This window comes from Rhagoletis pomonella, unplaced genomic scaffold (genome assembly GCF_013731165.1).
Source record: "Rhagoletis pomonella isolate Grant_MI unplaced genomic scaffold, Rhpom_1.0 Rhpom_scaffold_00003, whole genome shotgun sequence".
NCBI lineage: Eukaryota > Metazoa > Arthropoda > Insecta > Diptera > Tephritidae > Rhagoletis > Rhagoletis pomonella.
In genome coordinates this window covers 32,943,969-32,967,665 of record NW_023458557.1, presented here as the reverse complement: position 1 = coordinate 32,967,665, position 23,697 = coordinate 32,943,969, and the positions used below count along the sequence as shown (strand labels likewise).

The following is a 23,697-nucleotide window of genomic DNA, read 5'->3' as shown; positions in this document are numbered from 1 at the left end:
CCTGTTATAAATTCGTCACGTTAGATCTACATTTCTAATCAGGCTTGTCGAAACATTTCCCTTCTATATTAAATACGATCGGTTGAAGGAAGGACAATACAATCACAAATGTTTAAACGCATTTATTAAAAATTTATAAACCACATTAGTAGTAGTAGTAGTATTAAACTTGAGTAGTAAGTAAAAACCAAAGTGCGTTCTGCTTAAAAGTAAAAATATTAGTTCACTTTTTCTTACTTGTCTAAGCATATTGATTTTTAAGTAAATTCAGTTCTTTTTAAGCTTATATGTATATGAAGTACTTCGAAAGATTTTGTCGTACTTAACTTAAATAAGATATACAGTCAGTCAATAAAGTTTAGGTACAGTGAAGTTTTTACAATACCGGCAACTTTTTTTTAAATATTTTATTTTTCCCTAATTTTTTATAAAAATATGGTTAATTCTACACCAAAAACCCCAAAAATCAGAGTTCCAAACCTTATGCGAAATTAAAGAAAACTTTGCGAATTTCCATCCAAGTATTGCAATTTACACTATTTAGAAAAAAAGTTAAGTACTCAGTTATTAGCCCATTCAATTTTAGTATAACAAAGTGCAAGTTTGAGGTAGCTAGGACTTACCATTGATATTTAGCTTTTTTTTTTGTTGTTTGATAAGTCCTTGCTTCCTCACACTTGCACTTCATTAAATGGGCTAAAAAACTTTTTCTAGAGAGCGAAATAGAAAGTGAATTATTTTAATGAAATTTTGCAGAATTTTCTTAAATTTTGCACAAGGTTTGGTACTCTGATTTTTGGGGATTTTGTTGTAGAATTGACCATATTTTTATAAAAAATTACCGAAAACTAAAATATTTACAAAATAGTTGCCCGTATTATAAAAAATTCGTTGTACCTAAACTTTATTGACTGACTGTATTAAGGTAGCTGTGCTGGATTGCATAAAAAAAAAATTAATTTGTCTTTTCTTAAAAAAAAGGTAGCTCTGGTGGCTTGCATTTTTAAATAAATTTAGTGAGAAAGTGATAATTATTTTGACACTTTTTTTAAATGCCTCTTTTTCTGCAACTGCATTGCCTTTCTCAATTGTCCTTCAGGATCTTGGCCTTTGTTTATGGAATCACTAAGTATAATGATTATTAAGCAACTCAAAAACTATACCAGCGTGCTTACCGACGTATCCTTTTGAGAGGTAGCCGCACCCTTATAAGAGGAATAAGACCCAAACTTTTCAGGTCAAAATTTTAGTAGGTTGCGTCTGTATGGCCTTTTCAATTTTATAAATTATCATTATTTTTAAGTCGAAAAATAAAACTCAAAATTAGTGATAATCTCTGCGCGAAAAAATAAAAATCATAAAATAATCATTGTTTGTAATCCCAAAAATAAAAATCAAATAATAATTATTTCCGTTTGAGCGAAAAAATAAAACTCAATAATAATTCATAAAATAATGATTAAATGCTGATTTAAATTATTTTTCTCATTTTGATATCGTGTCGGGGGCAGCGCTCATATGTACGCTCCAAGCGCTCATAGAAGAGATCCTTGGACGCGTCATCCTTCTCTTCCATCGGTGCATGGGCGCAGATGAGCAAGATGTTGAAGGATCTCGATTTGATGCGGATTGTGGCTAGACGTTCGTCCACCGGGATGAACGCCAGTACTCGGCGACGGAGTCTCTCTCCTACCACGAATCCAGCACCGAATTTGCACTCCTTTACACGCGGCAACTGTAGTAGACGTCGCAAGGCTTCACGTTTACCTAGCTTTGCCCGTCCATCGCATTTCTTGGATGGCGGTGATATCAGCCTTTGTCTTCCCGAGAAAATCAACCAGCCGGGCAGAGGCACCTTCCTCATTAAAGGTCCGGATATTCCCGGTGGATACCCTTAAATCATAATCCTTTATACGTTTGCTGTGGTCGTCATAAAAAAAATGGTTCTCATCCGAGGCTTTCTGACCTTTTTCATTAGGTGGGGTTTTAACGTGGCGGGACCCAAACTTCTGGCAGTCAAAAGTTTTCCACTTCTGCGCAACGAACCATTCTCCGAAATCAATAAATCTAAAAACTGGGTCGATGGTGAACTAATTCTAAAATATAAATCAGTTAGCATGGAGAAACCAGTTGTATCATATGAAAAAGGCTGAGCTCTAGTGAAAGCTTCTTTTGAAGAGCGAGCTCTCCAGAATGGCAATGCTTTGAGGAAATCGCCAACGGTTCTGATGCTGATTCCAGTCTTCTTAGTGATGGGGATAGCCAAACGATGGGAAGACAAGGCTGCCACCGTACAAGAAAAAAGGCAGGAATTTAGAAATGGGGAAATATTTACAGCTACCCCTTATACCGAGACAAGAAGATCCTTCAATTTGGTGGAAGCATAGTCGCAAAGAATTTCCAAATTTGTTTACACTGGCAATGAAATATCTAAGCACCACCTTCCTCAGTGAACTCGAAAAGAGTGTTTAGTGCATCGGGCAGCATTTATGTAGAAATATAATGGATTGTTTTCATTATGAAAAATATATAAGTTTTTAATTCCAATTACTAATTAGATACTATTCAATTTGATTATCAAAATACAAAAAAAATAAATCCGAACTAGATTTTTAAATTGAATCTTCGATATTTCAGCCAGTATCCGATCGGATAGTCAGATAACGGAAAAACGGCCTAAAAGTCCGATTCCGGATATCTACCGGATACCCGGCACATTTCCTCGTTTAGACATTTCAGTTTTAAAGCTATTTTAGTCCCCTTTCATTTCATACCAAACTTGTTTAATTTGGATGCGCGGAAAATGTAGCATACGACAAAATTTTACAAAAGCAAATCCTTCATGAACTGAAAATAATGTATATATATAAAATAATAGCCGTTTTCGTTGTTCGGAGTTAACTTAAAAACTACTGCATAGATTTCAGTCAAGCGTAAGCCCGCGGGTACGGGCCGGAATATTTGCTGTCAGCACGAACTCGTGCGTGCATGGGCGTTCAGTAAAATTTCATAAAAGCACGAATAAGCACGAAAAATCCCGTTGCTAATACTACAAATTTAGATAAGCTTTTGTTTTTATACAAAAAAAATAATAGTACATATTAAAACTTGTTTGATAAAAGAAAAGCAAAAAAAAAATATTTGGGAACCGATAGGAAAAATTAGCTACTTAGTAGTTTTGTTTACATATCTGTACATAAAATACCTTCCACTTTTTCAGCTTCCCAGAAAATATATTATACAAATCTTTGATGTAAAAAATTTATTCGCTTAAGTAAATATACATACATAAACACAAAATTAAAAATATGTACATATGTATACATACAATTCCGGGCTGGGGCGTGTCCCGTCGTGTCGGGCCGGGCCCCACTAAAATTCTTAACGTGCTGGCTCGTGCGTGTTTTTGAAAGTTGATTTTGCACTCGTGCCGGGCCGGGCTTGAAAATTTAGGCCCGTGCCCATCTCTACCTTGAACATATGGTCCTATTATAGGCTACCAGAAAACTCGGTAGGTGGCGCTGGGGTGGAGTTATTTATAAAAGTCGTATTTATGAACCGATTTCGTTCAAATTCAAAACATGTGCTACCTACATGATGAGAAATACGTATGCGCTAGGTGGGGCTAGAGTCGAGTTATTTATAAAAATCGTATTTATGAACCGATTTCTCTTAAATTCAAAATTTAAGCTACCAGCATGATGTAAAATACGTTTACCAAAAAGGCCCTCTAGGTGGCACGGGAGTCGAGTTATCTATAAAAGTCGTATTTACGAACCGATTTCGTTCAAATTCAAAGTATAAGCTACCTGCCTGATGAAAAAAGCATTTGCGAAAAATGGACCCGATAAAAGCCCTATTTATGAACCGCTTTTTTTAATGCAAATTCGAAACGTTTATTACTTACATGATTTTTTTTTTTCATTCAAAACATATATGTAGATACTAGGGTGGGTAAAAAAAATCAAGTATTTTTTTTTGGATCCGACCCACGAAAACTAGTTCCTAGGTACCTCTGGAAAGTACATACCAAATCTGAGCTCTTAATAATAACGGGAAGATTATGTTCATCATAGTTTTCCATTTGCAATTTAGTCTCATATAAAAATGGTCATATCTTATCACCAATATATCGTTAAATCAGTTGCATCGTCAATATTTATAGGAAATTGAACGATCTACAAAAATGGTCTCATATACTCTTTTCGTTCATCTAACCATTTAAAAGATATTCAAGGTCAAAGACTGAAGTATTTTAAGGAAAATAACTTTTTTGTCTTGAATTTTGTAACTTACTAAAAAATAATTATTGTCAAATGAGTTTCAATTATTTCTATAGGGAATTAAATGCTGTACAAAAAAGGTCTCATGTAGTTAATCGATTACTCTAACCATTTAGAAGATATTCACAGTAGAACTCTAATGCCTACTGATTTTAATAGTTTTTTAATAAATATCTCCAATTTATCCATTTAATTAATGAATTTTGAGATAATTTATGATCTATTTCATAAAAAGAAGGTTTTTATTTAAGGAATATCATCAACCGACATATGCGAGCAGTGGAACCACATTTCCCGCTCATTAAGTACCGCCGCCGAAGAAGTAGTCGGATTTCAGCGAGCCCGAAAGAACAACTGGTACGATGAGGAGTGTCAGGAAGCTGCAGAGAAAAAAGATGCCGCCTACAGGGCCACGTTGCGATCGGGCGCAACGCGCGCTATGTGGGACCGCTATAGGGATCTGAAGAGGGAAGCGAGACGTATTTGCCGCAATAAGAAGAGAGAGTCCGAAATACGTGAGTGCGAAGAGCTTGAAATGCTGGCCAACAAGAAGAATGCCCGAAAATTTTACCAGAGAGTTAGGCGACTTACGGAAGGTTTCAAGACCGGGGCTTACTCCTGTAAGAACAATAATGGCGACCTAGTAACTGATGTCCAGAGCGTACTTAAATTATGGAGGGAACACTTTTCCGCCCTACTAAATGGTAGCCGCACGGAAAGTTATGGAGAAGAAGAACCCGAGCCCGCAGTCGATTATGACGGAGTCGACGTTCCACCGCCTGACTATGACGAGGTACGCATAGCAATAACGCGGCTGAAAAACAACAAAGCTTCTGGAGCTGACAGCCTGCCAGCTGAGCTATTCAAGTACGGCGGCGAGGAGTTGATAAGGTGCATGCATCAACTCTTGTGCAGAATATGGTCAGATGAACGCATGCCCGACGACTGGAATTTAAGTGTGCTCTGCCCAATCCACAAGAAAGGTGACCCCGCCATTCGCGCCAACTACCGCGGGATCAGCCTTCTAGGCATAGTTAACAAGGTCTTATCGAGCGTATTGTGTGAAAGATTGAAGCCCACCGTCAATGAACTGATTGGGCCTTATCAGTGTGACGTTAGACCTGGCGAATCCACCATAGACCAGGTATTCACAATACGCCAAATCTTGGAAAAGACCCGCGAGAAAAGGATCGATACTCACCACTTATTTGTCGACTATAAAGCCGCTTTTGACAGCACTAAAAGGAGTTGCCTATACGCCGCTATGTCTGAATGTGGCATCCCCTAAAAACTCGTACGGCTGTGTAAAATGACGTTGAGCAATACCACCAGCTCCGTCAGAATTGGGAAAGACCTCTCAGGGCCGTTCGCTACAAAACGGGGTTTCAGACAGGGCGACTCCCTTTCATGTGACTTCTTTAATCTGATGTTGGAGAAGATAATAAGAGCTGCAGAACTGAACCGCTCAGGAACAATTTACTACAAGAGCGTGAAATTGCTGGCTTATGCCGATGACATCGACATCATCGGCAACAAAAACCGCGAAGTCTGTTCTGCCTTTTCCAAGTTGGATAGGGAAGCAAAGCGAATGAGTCTGGTGGTAAACGAGGACAAGACGAAGTATCTCCTGTCATCAAACAAACAGTCAGCACATTCGCGCCTTGGCACCCACGTCACTGTTGACAGTTACAATTTCGAGAAAGTAGAGAATTTCGTTTACTTGGGAACCAGCATTAACACCGATAACAATGTCAGCATTGAAATCTAACGCAGAATCACTCTTGCCAACAAGTGCTACTTTGGACTGGGTAGGCAATTCAGGAGTAAAGTCCCCTCTCGACGTACGAAAACCGCGCTCTATAAGTCACTCATCATGCCCGTGCTGGTATATGGCGCAGAAGCATGGACAATGACAACATCCGATCAGGCGACTCTTGGAGTGTCTGAGAGAAAGATTTTGCCGAAGATTTACGGGCCTTTACGCGTTGGCGACGGCGAGTACCGCAGACGATGGAACGATGAGCTGTATGAGCTTTACAACGCCATGGACATAGTACAGCTTATTAAAATACAGCGGCTCCGCTGGCTTGGCCATGTCGCTCGAATGGACACCGACGCTCCAGCTCTGAAAGTATTCAACTCGGAACCCGCTGGTGGTAGCAGAGGAATAGGGAGGCCTCCACTGCGATGGAAAGATCAGGTGGAGAAGGACCTGGCTTCACTTGGCATTTCCAATCGGCGTCAGTTGGCACAAAGGAGAAACGACTGGCGTGCTTTGCTGAACTCGGCCAAAATCTCTTAGGCGGTTACAGCGCCAAGATAGAAGAAGAAGAAGAATATCATCAAACATATCAGCAGAAAAAAAATTATATTTCGCCATATGAAATTTTATAATTCAGTACAGTATTGATACAAAAATATATATTTTCTTTTAGTTTAAGTTATAAAAGTTGACTTGATTGAAAATTGAATTGATAAAAATTGATAAACTCAAATTCTCATGAATATTTTCAAAACGCATAAATTGAATGGATAAATTGAAAATATTTATTGAAAAACTATTAAAATCAGGCATTGGGATTCTACTGCGAATATCTTATAAATGGTTAGAGTAATCGATTAACTACACCAGACCTTTTTTGTAGAGCGTTTAATTTCCTATAGAAATAATTGAAACTCATCTGAAAATAATTATTTTTTAGTAAGTTACAAAATTCAAAACAAAAAGTTATTTTCCTTAAAATACTTCAGTCTTTGACCTTGAATATCTTTAAAATGGTTAGATTGACGAAAAGAATATATGAGACCATTTTTGTAGAGCGTTCAATTTCCTATAAATATTGACGATGCAACTGGTTTAACGATCTATTGGTGATATAAAAATGGTCATATTATATGAGACTAAATTGAAAATGGAAAACTATGATGAGCATAATCTCCCCGTTAATATTAAGAGCTCAGATTTGGTATGTACTTTCTATGTAGAGGTACCTAGTAACTAGTTTTCGTGTCGGATCAAAAAAAAAACTTGATTTTTTTGACCACCCTAGTACATACGTACATAAAATGATAGCCGTTTTCGTTGTTCGGACTAATCTCAAAAACCAGGCAAATTATCGCCTACTAGACAACACGCAGTTGGCGCTGGAGTAGAGTTATTTATAAAAGTCATATTTATTAACCGATTTCATTCAAATTCGCAAAATGAGCTACCCGTGAGATGAAAAATTCGTTTCCTAAAAATGAACCCACTATAATCTGATTGAAATTCATAATGCGTATTCATTTCTTGACGAGCAGTGGTTTTGCAGAAAAGGGACCTAATGGATTGCGCTGCCCCTCCAATAACTGACAACGCTCATCTGTGCTCTTTAGTTTCCTTATAAGGACTTTTATTGGCTTACATGGTTTACGGACCAGTGTTGAAGTTGCAAGATCATAGAAGAATATTACGCACGCTTGGTAGAGATCTCACAGGTGGAAATAAGACCATCGATAAAACTCATGACATCGAAAGGGATTAGTATTCCATATGGTATCACAGCGCTACTATTCTTGGCCTATGTGTGAGGAGGATTCTGCTCTTTATTCGTTCCAATTTAAACTAAAAATGTTTATTTTACAGACCGCTTTTACTTTTAAACGCTATTTTTGTATTGGCCAACGCAAAAGATCTTATTAGGCGCCGCGAAGCAAGCGGGCATTGGCTAGTTAACAATAAACTACAAAAATATATTTTAGGATTTTCATAAACTACATAGTAAGATTCTCTGGGACTTTGAAGAAAGTCTATCGTCGCGTTTTTGAGAAACTGCATTCCTAATTTCAATTGCGATTTTCCAAAAAACCTGCCGAAAATAACATACGACAATCTTTTAGCCAGGCGACGCACATACGAATATTTGAAAACCCGGTCAAAAGTCAGAGTTACCAATTTTGGCAAAAGTCCAGTTAAATATGCTATTCCTAAAGCTAAATAACCGATATATTGAAAGGTAGGCATGAAAACTCCCCCTGCTGCTTTCTCTTTGATATATGTCGACCTGAAAATAGTCAAGGTTGGGATTCTTTTTTTTTATGTATAAATATTGGCATTTTTGTTTACTTATCAAGGTTTGTCAAAATTTGGTTCCTTGAAATATATGTAAATCCAGTTATCCTCGAGCAATTAAAGCAAAAAAAAAATTTACTGACATGTGACCATTTTGATTTTCGAAGGACGAAACTCGATGAGTCGTAAAATTTTTAAAAAGCTGTAAGCCTGACCTTTAATTGGGTAAAAATTACGTAACGGTCGAATACTATATGTCATAGTTCTATTGAAAAAACTCAATCCATAGCTAGTTTTTCTCCAACTTTTTCTTCATCTGTAAAAATAACTTAAAACGAAAAAACTAATGCCGAAAAGTGTACTTGAGAGTCAACAGCTTTCATCGGAGCTAGATACCCAGATTTACTGAGATCATACCCTTTAATTTTAAAGTCCTCGGGAGATCCTTTGCAGGATTATGAAACTGGACAGCACTACTCTCTAATCGGCTTCGGTGAGAACAGTTGTGGCCTTAGAACAATTTATCGAATTTTTTTGTATATTATTTTTAAGTTATTTATTTAATTGAAATAGAAAAAGCATCAAAACTTTAGCATCGAAAATTTTTGCCCAATTCGCAGTGATTCGCAATTAAGAGCCAGTCTGAAAGAACGAAGTGCATAACCGAACTCGTCGGCCTAAAAGTGTTCTGGAAAAATTAATGCTTTTCTTGTATTTTTCTGAAAAAAGGTTTGTTTGTGGAATTATGGTAACTGAACTAAATATTTTACGAAAAAGAGCCTAAGATAAATGTAATTGTAGTAATTTGTATCCTATAAATCCGTAATTATGATTAAGTTTCATGTTTTATTTTATTACTGAGTAGAAATAACTTAAAATAACTTTGACCGGTTTTACTATGCAAATACTCCTCTGTGCGTCGATATGTATATTAGCACACCTCTAAATAGTATAATCCCATTAGTGACTTCAAACATATGAGCGGTTTGTCGGTCGTGCAGGCATGTCTAGCACTTTGCTACTACAAATCGATCCCTGAGGACCTAATCGATACGGTGTTTTGTGTGAAGTTTATTCAGCGGATTGAGGACGAGATTCATATGTGTTACTCAAAGGTAGTGTATCCGTATTTACTATTGTAATGCATAAAGTATGTATGTACATAAGCACATATTTTCCATTAATTTTTGTTTTATTTTTTCAAAACGTTAGGCAACATATCCAGAACGAGTACTTAATTTAATAATGCAGTTGAATCGCACAGTCTGTCTGGATTACCCCGAGGCGAATGTTCCATGGTTTCAACAAAACTATCTCGAAGCACAACTCAGTAAAAGTAAGTAATAACACTACTTCGTCATAAAAAAGTTTGAATATCGGGAGAATCCGTTTACCGATCGAAACAAGTGGTATATCAAATTAAAGTTAATTAACAATGTTATTGAACTTTGTATCAGGGTTGTTGCGAATATTCGCATTCGCATTCGCAACCGCGGAACTTCCGCATAAATTATGACATTCGCTTTCGCATTCGCAATAATCAATGCGGAGCTTCTGCGAATGCGAATATTGTACAAGTGCACTGTTAAAACGTATCTGGCAAACAAAAATTTTAGCCAATATTTTTTGCCTGTAGAGATGCTACGGTAAGACTGTCCCCTACGTCCACCTTCTTTCGTAATTTAAAGTCAAAGCGTAAGATAATAGTAGGTATTTCCAGCGGAAATGTTCAACGGCTAGCTATAAAGAGAATCGAATATTATTTGTCAAAGGTCTGTTGAAAAAACTGGATGCATCTTTAGTGTAATTATTTTTTTCCTCATAAAACTTATTATTCTTAAGTTCCGTGTTTCCTTCTATTAGTCTTTCAGCTCGAAAACAAAAGCATTTATCTTAATTTTGTGTAAATTGTCAACATTAGCACGCATCGAAATAAAGATAAAATGGTATGTAAATAAGTCGACAGCCAAGTTCACAAATTAAATAAGAAATAATTCAAGGTGAATTTTATATCTATTGAGGCGTGGGACTTGGCATGTAATATACGGTTAGTATAGTAAAGCATTGTTCACTTTAAATCGTTACGCGTTCCAGCAATTTCTGTACGGAAATTGTTTGAATGTATTAAAAAGTTGCAATGCAGATCGTTAGACAATAGATCTACCATTATGAGGTTGAAATTTCATAGTACTGGCTTTTAATTTGACGGTTTTATTCGCGTTGGAAGTGGCTGCTCAAAAAATAACGTTGAACAAATTCGTTGAAAATTCGACTCTCTCGAGATCAAAAATTTGATTAAAATTAAATATACCAAAAACTTCTAATTTTCCTCAAAAACTCAATGAATGGATTCCTTCTGCTTAAACTAACAGAGTAAGCTAATCATCGAAAAAAATCATTTCGCACCAGCTTAAGTATAAGGCTCTTTACCTCAATTATAAAAAAAAACGGCTTATCAGAAGAAGATCGCGCGAGAGAATTGCAAAACGATTATCCACAGTTCAGCGAATGGAAGCTATGCCAAGACTTAAACCTTATCGAATTATAATATATACGATTCTGTTAGATTAAATTAATTTTATAACAAAAACCTCACCCGTTTACTTTACCCCAATGTTCACACCAAATGCGGTATTTGTTTTAGTAATGACTAAAAAACATGTTTAAAACTTGACTTCGGTCAACTCCCACGTTAAAAGTTTTAAGCTAAAAAGAAACAGGGTGATATCCTCTTAAAACTAAATTTATAGAAGTTGACACAGTTTTCAAAGGGATATGAAATTACGAGAGAATCGAAACAGTATCATTAAAACTCGATCAGACTCCACAATGGGTCATATGATCCCAGAAATATGCTGGAAGGAGCACTTGCACAAAGTGTTAAGCCATTGTATCATTTACTTTAGACCTTCAGTAAAGTTTTGGTTGGTTTTAATGAAAATTAATTATTCACATGTAACTTTAAATCGGTTTAAAGCCAAAGATATGAATAAAGTTCTGGAACTCATCAATTTACGAATATGTCCTATTTACGTCAAATCGAAAAATACACGGTATTTATTGAAAACAAAATTAGTAGAGATGCGCGAACTATGAAAAAACTTAAACTAAAGATAGTTTAGTGGAACAAGTTGACTGCCCAAGTCTCTAGAACGGGTGTTCAGAAAAATTTTATCATTATCAACGAAATTGTCTGTTATTGGATTATCCAAGCAAAATATGAAACTTTCGCTAATATCTATCTATAGCGGAATTCGTCCCCTTATTTTAATATATTTAATATTAATTTCTGAAAACCTGTTAAAAAGATATAACCCATTTTATGCGTACCGATTTTGAGTGAACAATGCTTTATGGAAAGGGCTTAACTCACATCGTAGCTGAAATACAAAAAGCCGTAACTAACTAAAAATCCAAAATTAACTTTTCGATTGATGCATTTCATCGAATCATAAGTTCCCACATCGTTTTAGGCAATACAAAAATTCAGTTAGTTTGGATTTTTTGCATTTCAGCAACAATGTGAAATAAGCCCTCTTAAAATAGTATTAGCGATATATATGTGGGAAATTTGCGTTCATTCGCCTCAAAAAATATATCAAAACACATTGAGCGCATGGAATGGAACAACAAAACAGATTTGATAGTTTATGGTACCGACAGCGGTGAGTAATTAATTGTGACTGCCTGTAACTAGGAAGCTAAACTAACTAATAAAAAAAAAGAAACTAATTACAAGGTATTCATTACAGGCAAACCTTTCCAAGGAGTCACCCGAGAACTAAGCAAATCTGAGACCTTTATCGTCCGTGATTCCATAATTCAAATTATTATAAAAACGGGGTATCTTTTTAACAAAATGACAAGATTTTAAACTATTTCAGCTGGCAGCCACGTTTTTAAAAACAGAATTTTCTTCGAAATTTTCATTCCTAGAAACTAACAATTTATGTGCCATATCCACCTATTCACAACCTCGCTATAGGCGCACATATATCAAACCAGTCACAGAAGACAGGATTAAAAATGAAGTACAAAAACTGAAATCGAAAAACGCTGATGACGTAACAGGTTCTCCAAATTCTGAAACATTGCCATGATGCTAGATTGTGAAGATGAAAGTCAGGAGGATACATCCGACATTTGCAGCCCCGATGCAATTCCCAAAAAGGAACTGTTGCACCGCAATAAAAAAAGAAACGTAACTGGAAGTCTTCTCAACTCGTGCAGCGTCAATCGAAAAGAATTTACAATTTTGTCAAGTTTCAAGTTTGTCGCCTCGAGCGAATAGTTATTTAGTGGCGCAGGTTTGATTTACGACCCGTTAGGAATCAGGCTGTAACCCGAAAAGGCAGCAAAATTACTCTTTCTTAAATACAATGTTCCAATTTTTTAATTGAAGTACTAAATAAAAAAAAAAAAACTGTATTAAAAATTAGTAACTTTTCCATTTTTTATTTACCTAAATCACCTAATGTACTCACCAAAATTATTTCTTAAAAATATTTGACATCCGCATTCGCATTCGCATCCGCGGATGTTAGCTTTTAAACATCCGCATCCGCATTCGCATCCGCGGATGTCTAAAATTCCACATTCGCAACATCCCTACTTTGTACCGCGGTCTAAGCGGTAGAATTTATAGCTGCTATTTCGGAGATCGCCACATCTCCTCATCATACTTCTTTCTCTTGACTTCAGCAGGAATCGAACTCGCATCACCGATGTGCAAAGTCAGCAAGGCTAAAAACTGAGCTAAGCACACCCCGTAAACTCTTATTATTTCCTTATTCAACCTGCTCGTATCACGTGGGGCTGATTCCCTGCAAACGTAACAATACAGTGATTGGAGCATGGTAAAGTGCTTGTATGTAAACTATCATGAAAAATAAGAAGAATCAAGTAAAGAAGTATAAATTCTATACCCGCGTAGGTATCAAATATCGTCGTTTCAGCTTTCTTTAAACTACCTTTGCATGATAAGCAGGGGTGTTTTTTCCGATTTTAAACGATTTAGATGTTATGCTGAGTTAGACTTAAGGAAATAATTGAACCAAGTTTGGTAGAAATCGATAAATCCGTTACCGAAATACACATTTGTGGTCATAAGTGGGCAGTGCCATGCCCATTATCCAAAAATGTATAATAATCTAATTTTATCCTTACAGGTCTATTCTGCAATGCTAAAAAAAAATTTGTAACCGGTAAATCAAGTCCCGTCAATTTTTAATTCTGTGTACTCTTGTAACCGGTACATTTTGTTACCATCTCATAAGCTGGTGACAAAATATTGCCCCGTGAAATATGCAATGCTAAAATTTCCACAATTCTTCATAGCTGAATTGCTAAATATTTTAACTGCATTGCCAACGTACCAAGACATCTCAAACAGGTAGTAGCATTAGAGCAAAAACAACAGTTGCGTGTATTTTGTTATTGCTTCTGGTATCGAAATTGTCAAAAACAGTTCTGATTTTTTTCTTCTAAATCAAAGCGTGCCATGTGAAATACAAAAAAAAAAATAATAATTGAAATTGGAAAAAATAAAAATTGTTGCAACTTTCTTTCTTGGCCAATTCGTTTGCTTCTCGAAGCATTGATCCATCCTTTGCAACGCCCAGTAATCAGCGATTGTGCTGCTGAGTTGGGCGAACGTTCAAAAAGCTCCTATTCAATCGTTTTATTTGTATGGAATAAGGTTTCACATGCAAATAGATTTTAACAATTTAGAATTATTGTGAGAATAAATTACGGTGGCATTAACTGGTAACATTTTTTGGTGATAAAATTTGCCGGTTACAAAATCTTCGGTAGCGTGCAGAATAGACCTGTAAGTGGTTACTGCAATCATCGATTTTGAGCGAAGTAGCTTAAGTAGTTACAGATTTATCTCAATTTTCGTGGTTCTGTAAATTACCGTTATATGGGAGGCGGGCGTGGTTACTGCCCGATTTAAAAGATTTTCATGTTATTTCTTAGCTGGACTCTAAGCAAGGCTCGTACCGAGTTTGGTAAGGATCGGTGAAGCAGCTACTGAGATACAGCATTTCATCACTTTCCAAAAATTTCATAATAATATTATTTTTGTACCAAAACTATTACTTCAAAAGGTAAATTTTAAAGGGGAGTTTTTTTTTTTAATTCTCCCTTAAACAATGTAAAAATTTATTTGGATTTAAATAGACAACAAGATTATTGAATGCCAGCTTTCTAATAGGACTATTTATTTTTTGCGTACCTTCTTTTCTAAAGGTAAAATGACGCTAACGATATTTTTCCTGGACATGCTGAGAGGAAAGTTGCCAAAGAATTGGCGCTTGCGATGCTTTTTATGTTGTATAATCTGTTGTTTATAAACGAAAGAGTGTGCGCATTTTAAGAATTGTTTGAAGAAAACTAAATTTTAAGTCAATTAAATATAAACACTGCCAATCAGCAGAATAACATATTTTCAACTTTAACTGTTTGGTGCATCTACTAGATTGGCCACAAGTTTTCTTCGTGGATGCAGTGTTAAAACCCATTCAATTCTCTAACAAACTAAAACGCCCATATTGGCGATTATATTTGGTATTTTTTTACGGTTTTTTGAGAAAAGAGAAAAATTTAATCCTTGACCAGAATAAGTTCAGTGCCAAAATCTTCATATTAGGGCGATTTTTGGCAAGTTTCGAAATCAGTGGTTATATTTCTCGACTATTCGTGTGTTTTAAACCTAGTAATTGGAGAAAAAAATTGCTTTACGAAATTTTTTAATCTAGAGATTAAAAGCAAAGACGGAAATTTTATAAAAAGAAGGCTGAAGTGCAAAAGGGGTGGGGTTTAGTATTCAGCCGCACCAATTGTTTTAAGAAAGCCGGGTGGAATTAACATATGAAACTTGGTCAGGATAATAAGGGAGGTATCCTCTAAAACATGTTTAACTGAAAAATATAAACAATATACTTGTTTATAAGTTATTTGTTGTGTAAATTTGTTAAGTCGCTCCACTTGATTTCCTTATCAAAAAGTGCATTTGTCTCATCCATTTATATATATAAATGCACATAACACTCCACTTAATAGTTTACATTCTTTTATTTTAATTGTATAAAAATCACTTTAACCAACTTTTATTAACTTGTAAATTACATTAAATTGCATCCATATTCACAATAACACATGGTTGCAAACTGACACACAAGATACAGATGCTGCCATACTGTATAAGACAATACATACAAAGAAGGCAATGCATAAAAAGGAAATAAACACAGAAAGAAGAATTCTACTTAGTAAGGGTTATAACCCCTAATTGCGGCCGAAGGCCGTCTAGGCAGAAAGGTGTTCTCTGCAAAATGTGTTCGGCCCTCTTTTTCGGTAACACAGAAAGGAGAATTCTACTTAGTGAGGGTTATAATCCCTAAGTGCGGCCGAAGGCCGTCTACGCGGAAAGGTGTTCTCTGCAAAAGGTGTTCGGGCCCTCTTCTTCGGCAACACGTAATATATAATCCCTAAGTGCGGCCGAAGGCCGCCTACGCAGAATGGTGTTCTCTACAAAAGGTGTTTTGCCCCTCTTCTTCGATAACACAGAAAGGAGAATTCTACTTAGTGAAAATTCCGAATCAAAAATCCGCTTTTATTATTAAACATTTCGACAGTCTGGCAGCACCAAGTTTGATGTTATTTTGCTATCTTATTCATCGTTTATATAAAAACTTTAACAACAACTTATATGAAAACTATAGGGTTGCTAAAAAATGGGGCTTTTTTTTGAAATTAGAGGGTCCTATTCTAACCCTCCTCACCCCCCCTTTTTCTAGAATTTGCCATCCGCATACTAAAAGTTTCCCTGCAAAAGTTATGATAATTATTTGGAAGGAGATAAATGACAAAATTAAATAATTTCGAATGTGTAGATCCATATGGCCGTATGAGCTGGTGTTAAGATGGAAATTCGAATTCGTTGAAATTTTTTTTATACGAGGGCATGAACGAGTTTTAAAAAAGACTCCGCTAGACGAACCGCGCCGCACTTAGTGATTGCAGCTGCAATTGCATAATGCACTTAATTTTAATGAGGGAAAGAAGCTGATTTTGAATAATTCAGTTGTCGCAAGTGCCGATGGAACTTTGGTTAAAACTACATTGCTATTTACTACACACAGTGTCGCTTACGATAAAATTGTAGGAGCTCAAAAGTGTAAACAAAGCAAACGATAAAATTAAATTTGCTTTTGTCCGTAATTTTGCTTTTTATTTAATGGTTGCGTTAATAAGTAAACAGTGTTGTCACTTGAAAATATTTTAGTTTTAGAACCCAACCCGCCTACCAAATCAGTTTCCAAACTACCAAAATTTGTTTCATCATTAAAACGTAATTTCTTAAATTTACGGGGTTTTGCTACACAAATTAGCAGTAAACATTAAAACTGCACATAACATTGATTACAGTATTGTTTAACCATTCATACCAAGCTTTAAGGTTAAACAAAACCAATTCGGGCCTTTAATTAAAAGAATTAGCGTATTGTATAAACAACTTTTGTAAAAAATGTAAATACCTTTGAGATTAATTCCATTCATATACATTTTTTTTGTGGGAAAAAAACAATCAGACATTTTATGCATTTCAATAAAACAATTTAAAATTTTTTCAATTTGCATACACTCACCCTTTTATACCAATACACTCACACTTTGCAAATTGCCTATCACCAATTTTTCTTTCAAAACGATAGTTAATTTCTCGTTCTGTTTCAACAGCTGATCGGTCATAGCTCTGGGAAGTGAGTTTTTGATTGCAGAAAATTGTCTGCTTAATGAAATATAGAAAAAAACAAAGAAATCTTATTGCATTAACAAATTTTATTGCTAAATTTGGATGCATTTTCAAAACATTTTTCCCTACCAAAAGGTTCATCAAACCAACCAAGATACCAAAGGAGAATGAAGCTACCAATTTAGGTCCAATTGGACCAAAACGGCAACGCTGTAAGTAAACATAAATTTGATTTTTGATGCATATAAATATGTACACTGGCGATCAAAAGTGAGTGTATGGTGATTTTTGTTAAATATTTGGAGTATTTTTCAAGTGAAAATTTTGTTTCTTTGGCTGTGTGCCAATCGGTAACTTTTTCTCCGGGGTGAGCCAGGGTGAAAAAATGTACTATGGTGTACAAATGAATTGAATTTTGCTGTGCCAAATGCAAATTAAAATTTTGACAGTTACGAAACTAAACAAACGCTCGTGCCAAAGCTCTATTTTTTTGTGTTGCTGAAATTGTTAAAATTTATATTTATTTTATAACTTGCGTGTGGCGTACGCTTTTTTGTGCTTTTTTCAGCATTCATTTTCATTTTAACTTGTATTACCGCCAAACAATATAATGTGTATACATCCCTACAAGAACAGTGATAGTCATTTTATTAATCATGTGTAACTCAATGGTGATGGAAATGTTCATCAAATACTCCCATCACGTTTTTAAGGCCAATGTGCAAAAAATGTTGAAATCAAATGTATATATGTGATTTTTTATCTTCTTTCAACTTATGGCCTCTTTTTAACCAACGCAAAATTTTCAAATGTGTTAGTAAGATAAATGAGAATGCGTTAGTTTCTATCACCCAATTCTTGTAGGGATATTTAGAAGCTGTCAAAATTTTACCTAGCCCCATAGGCTAGGTTAAAATCTGATGTTCGTATTCACTACGAGAAATGTAAAATTTTAGTTTGAGCTGTTAAAATTTGCTATTTTCTATCAATTGGCACAGGCCCTTTATACAGAATTTAGAAAAATTTAACAAATTTTCATAAAAACTTTACACCCCTATTCTGCAACACTTTCGTATTCTGATTTTGCTACGAATCGTATAAATGATACGCTGCAATCCGAATTGTATTTTCAAACTTTCGAAATTCGTAATAATGGCATGCCTAAAAACGAGCGAGTAAGAAATTGACGGCGTTTTGCGTAATTTTGTACGATAACAATTCTGTGTAGGAAGCGAGATAAAAATTAAGCAAAAAGATGTAAGTCGATGTGTTTAGAGGAAATATTAGTTGTGTTCTTTTGAACAGATAAATTTGTCTTTCGCATATACTACCCTGCCCACCTTTAGTTCATACACTTCACACTTTTAGTTCATGGAATCTTGAAGTAGAAATATTTCAAAGTGTATGAGCTAAAGGTGGGCAAGGTACAGAGGCGTAACTATAGTGTGGCATGGCTGGCAAAATGCCACAGGCCCCCGATCCGAGAGGGCCTTTTTCTACCGAAAAATGCTGCCTTCACAGTGCCCTCTAAGCACAAATACTAAGTAAGGGCATTGAGAAGGCATCATTTTTTGTAGAAAAGAAAACGCCATAAGTACTTAAAAGTTATAATTTTTTTAGTGCTTAAAATCAATTAAAGTGAGACACAACTAAAGACCATATGAGCATTTCCACAATGGTCAACCAGAACCGAGAACTAAAATTAAAAATCAGTTGTATGGGAGCTATAGGTTATAGTAGACCGATTTTGACGGTTCCGATAAATGATTAATACATTATAAAAATACACTCGCTTACCGAATTTCAGTAGGATATTTCGAAAAGTGAGGGACTAAATTGCGTTCAAACAGACAGACAGATGGACTTGGCTAAATCAACCCAGCTCGACGTTCTGATTATTTTGGCAAACACTTATGTGAGTCTATATCTTCTTCTTCTGGTACTTACAAACATTGGACCAAATTTATAACCATTTCATGTGTATGAAAGGCAAAAAAAAATTATGGAAAAATCGTACGTTCGCGACCGGTATTTAAGCGTATAAATAAAAAAGTAATAGAGATATTTCAACGCGCAATTAGTTAGGAAGAAGTACCTTTATTCCACTGTAATATAAAATTAATCGATGAAACCAAAGGCGATATCTCCGAGCCAATATAAGTATATTTTATATATTTGTTAGGCTTCCGGTGCAAGCATTGCACCCTATCAGAATTACAAAAACATGTACTAATATATGTATGTACGTTTAACGCAAATTAAGCGGCGGCACCTTGGATTGTGCATCTTCTCATACACACATATATGTGTAATTAACTTAGCCAAATAGGCGGTATGTATACCCTGTTTAATATGGGAGTAGCACGTAATAAAGAAAAAACTTCCAGCATATGTGTAATTCTATTGGGTCTAAAACCAATTTGGAGTTTGCCAAATTGCGAAAATAGGTTTCTTAGCATTTTGCTGTAGTGTCGTAAAGTAGTGTTTTAATTTTGAATAAAAATATGCTATAAGGGTTTTTTAGGTGTGAGGAATCCATTTCTGCACTTATCTTTTTCTTAAAACTTCCACCGGAGGGCTCAACAGTGAAAATTTTTACATTTTCTTCGAAACGTATTCTCGCAATTTGGCAAACTCCAAATTTATTTTAGACCCATGGTTTCTTCAGAAAATTTGCTTAGAATTACACGTAGAATCCTCCTATGCTAATGCGCATAATAAAAAAAATTCTCACGCCCTAGTACCTATGTAAATAAAATATTTAGTTTTTTTTTAATCTTTATTAGTCTATAAAAGATACAATACTTTCACACATACGTACATATATTACAAACGTAAAAGAAAAACATACGTACATATTTCGCTGTTACATATGTAGGTACGTCAAAAAACAATTAGCTTTCTCCGGAACTATCTTCCACCGGTAATGGTTTTGGAGGGCTTTGTTTTCTCCTGAAAAGTATTTATTATCACAATATTTGTTTTTGTTATTTTATGGCCTTATAACAATTATATTCAACAATTTTTTCTGCGCTCGAGCCCACTTTTAATGAAAAACTTATTGTGGAAAAGCAACAATAATTTGAAAAAATGGTAGAAGTGATAAAAGTTCTATCAATCGGCACTTTTGGTTATTTTACAGCTAAACGGTCGCTATTCTAGACTTGTTCCAGAAAATTACGCAAACGAAGGTGATGCCAACGAATATTTAGTATGAAGAATTTTTGGTTTTATTACTAATATAACTAAAAACCGTAGAGTGAGCCACATTCTGCACAAGTAAAGGAGCCGATTTTATGTATGGGAGCGAGAAGACTGTTTTATTACAAAACCTTTCTCTTAATGAATCATGCCATGTAAGTTAAATAATAAATAGTTTTATGCAATTATTTACCAAGGTGCGTTCATGAAAGAATGCGGATAAACTGATAAATTTAAGCAATTTATCCCTTTATCACTTTAGATGAAGACCCTAATGTCTTGTTCTATCTTCTTTGACAATACAGTCGTCCGGCATGCCGTTTTAATCCTCAGTAAATATACAAGATGGAAATAACTCAATTAGGTGAGTTGAAGGGCAGGTCTAATATTCTATTCAATTGGGAGTAGGATTTTCAACATCGATTTTTCCGATAACGATATTGTTCAGCCCGATATATCGCCATATTAATTTTACATGCATTGAATTAAATCGATTCATGGCATCGATATTTTCTTAAATATCGAACATTTCTAGTATCTTCCGAAAATTTGCACAAATATGTATCGGTTTTGAAGTATATGGATCAAAACGGCAACACTGGTAGCTATAAGTGGCAGCGATGCCTTCACAAAGGTTCACTGCTGTGGTTCTCGTTCATCTATACTATCTATATCTATACTAATTATATAAAGAGAAGCCCCTTTTTTTGTAACAGGTAATCTCGTGAACGGCTGGTCCGATTTTCATGAAATTTTGTATATAAATAGCTTTCGGTAACCACCATGTTTTAGGCTAAAAAAAATTAACTTTTTTCGTGTAGGTGGACCAGGGACCGTTCTATTCGAAAAAATCTTATTATGGTCCGATTTGCTTAAAATTTGGTACGTAAGTAGCATATATTAGCATATATGATCCATTTTTTCCGGGAAGTGGTCCAGGGACTGATCTATTCGAAAAAATCTTATTATGGTCCGATTTGCTTAAAATTCCATTTTTTCCGAGAAGTGGACCAGGGACCGATCTATTTGAAAAAATTGTATTTACGGTCCGATTTGCTTAAAATTCCGTACGTAGGTAGCTTTTTAGCATATATGATCCATTTTTTCCGAGAAGTGGACCAGGGACCGATCTGTTCGAAACAATCTTATTATGGTCCGATTTGCTTAAAATTCGGTACTTAGGTAGCTTTTTAGCATATATGATCCATTTTTTCCGAGAAGTGGACCAGGGACCGATCTATTCAAAGAAATCATATTTATGGTCCGATTTGCTTAAAATTCGGTACTTAGGTAGCTTTTTACCTGGATAAGCTTATAGATTCCTGCAATTGATTTTAATGCAATTTCGAATATAAATAGCTTTGAGCAACGACCATATCAAGGGGCGTATTCGTCACTTGGCAAGATTTTTTTGCGCCAATCAGAAACAACGGATACTGTCAAAATATAATTATAATATATAATATATCTCAGCTAGTATATATTTTGAAAGCCGTTTTTTAGTTTTCGCAAGGCTCGAGAGCGGCTAAACCGATTTTTTTGAAACTGCCACCTGCAGCACGTGTCCCAAGGATGGTTTTAGGCTAAACAAAAATCTATATGTAAAGGGGGCGTGGCACTTCCCATACAAACCGAATTTCTCATGCTACATATCTCTGAAAGTGTGCATGGTAGAGTTCTGGAACTTGGTATGGAGATATACGAAATCAATCGCATACCATTGGAGAAAAATTTAAGCTATTGTAAAAAAGGGGTGTGGCATCTCCCATACAAACCAAATTTTTCACACTACGTATCTCTGGAAGTGTTCATGGTAGAGTTCTGGAACTTGGTATGGAGATGTACGAAATAAATCGCATACTCTTGGAGAAAAATTGGAACTATTGGGATAGGGGGCGTGGCATCTTCCATACAAACCAAATTTTTCATATTGCATATCTCTGGAAGTGTTCATGGTATAGTTCTGGAACTTGGTACGGAGATATACGCAATCAACTCTTGAGGAAAAAGTGGAACTATTGGAAAAGGGGGCGTGGCATCTTCCATACAAACCGAATTTTTCATACTGCATATCTTTGGAAGTGTTCATGGTAGAGTTCTGGAACTTGGTATGGAGATATGCGAAATCAATCGCATACTCATGAAGAAAGATGGCAGCTGTTGGAAAGGGGGGCGTGGCACCTCCTATATAAATCGAATTTTTATACTGCATATCTCTGAAAGTATTCAGATATGTATGTAGTTGAAATCAAGCCCATATTCATGGAGAAAATTTGGGCTCTTTGAAAAGGGGGTGTGTCTTTGAATATATTTTTTAATTCTTTTGTAGGTGTGTTGGTGAGTGAAATCCTCCTAAGTGGTTGTACCGATTTTAACGAAACTTTTTGTGTGTTTGAGTGGGTCTCTGGATGGTTTAGTTTCACAATTTAATCCGACAGTTGGCGTTGTAGTTGAGTTATTACTAAAAATCTTATTTATGATCCTATTTGGATAATGTTTTAAATATGTATGCAATACTATTGCAAAAACGTGCTGCCAAGTGGTGCTGAAGTCGAGCTATTACTAAAAATAGCCAAGTGAGAAAAGGGGCCGTGAAGGTCAGATTAAATCGACCTGTTGCACCATTGAGTATATGGAACGCTCCTGCGTTGCGATTGGCCCAATGGATGTGATTTTCCAATATTATTATGCGTTCAAACGTTTAAGGTATTTCGTCTGAAATAAGTATATGTATATTGCATTTCTGTAGAACAATGATTCGCACCCATTTTGAAAGTGCCACCAACTATACTGTAAAGCTTCTAGGACATTTACTATAGAACCGGGTCATTGTTGCCACCAGGGAGTGAAGAGAAAATAATTTATTTCGCTTTGCGAATAACCGTGCTATGAAATGCCGCACAACTGGAGAATTTCAAGAACCTCTTCACGGATATTTATTAGGTTATTTAAAGCGGCAAATGACCACCAAAACATAATCTTAGCAGACGAATGTGCCAATGAAAATCGTAAACGTGAATTGTTGGTGAAAATGTTGGACCAAAAAGTTTTAATAAAATACATAAATATTTTGGGCGGGACGAAGTTCGCCGGGTCTGCTAGTAAGTGAATATAAATGCTGCGTCAAATATTCGCTGAAAGTTGGTGTGGCTGGAGATAATATTCTATGCGAAGGCAAGTTTGTTAATTGCATAAAATTTGCACCGTTCATTCGATTTTCAAAAATGAGGTGTCAAATGAAAGGGCTTGGGCTCTAGATGTGCAGTAAGGTTATAGTTTTGTAATTGAGTGGCCACCTGCTTTTGAAATTATGATATTAACACCGTTCGCCCGGTTTTCAAATATGAGGTGTCAAACGAAGAGGCTTGGCCAACAGATAGGAAAGTAGGGTTAATTTTTTT

The 23,697-nt window shown here is 35.6% G+C and overlaps 1 protein-coding gene across 3 annotated transcripts in view; it reads left to right on the top strand.

Moving 5' to 3' along the window:
* LOC118735150 (FAST kinase domain-containing protein 1, mitochondrial-like) overlaps window positions 1-23,697 on the top strand; it is a 67,986-nt gene that overhangs the window by 7,443 nt on the left and 36,846 nt on the right. The window contains exons 1-3 of one of the 3 annotated variants that reach the window (XR_004992525.1): window positions 8,402-9,063; window positions 9,299-9,449; window positions 9,547-9,670. Coding sequence is in view for 2 of the 3 variants with exons in the window: in XM_036464784.1 (XP_036320677.1) it covers window positions 9,035-9,063; window positions 9,299-9,449; window positions 9,547-9,670 (304 nt within the window). In the remaining variant the exon portion in view is untranslated. Of the gene's footprint in view, window positions 1-8,401; window positions 9,064-9,298; window positions 9,450-9,546; window positions 9,671-23,697 lie in introns of those variants that run through there. The other 2 variants (XM_036464784.1, XM_036464785.1) reach the window with 2 other exon arrangements.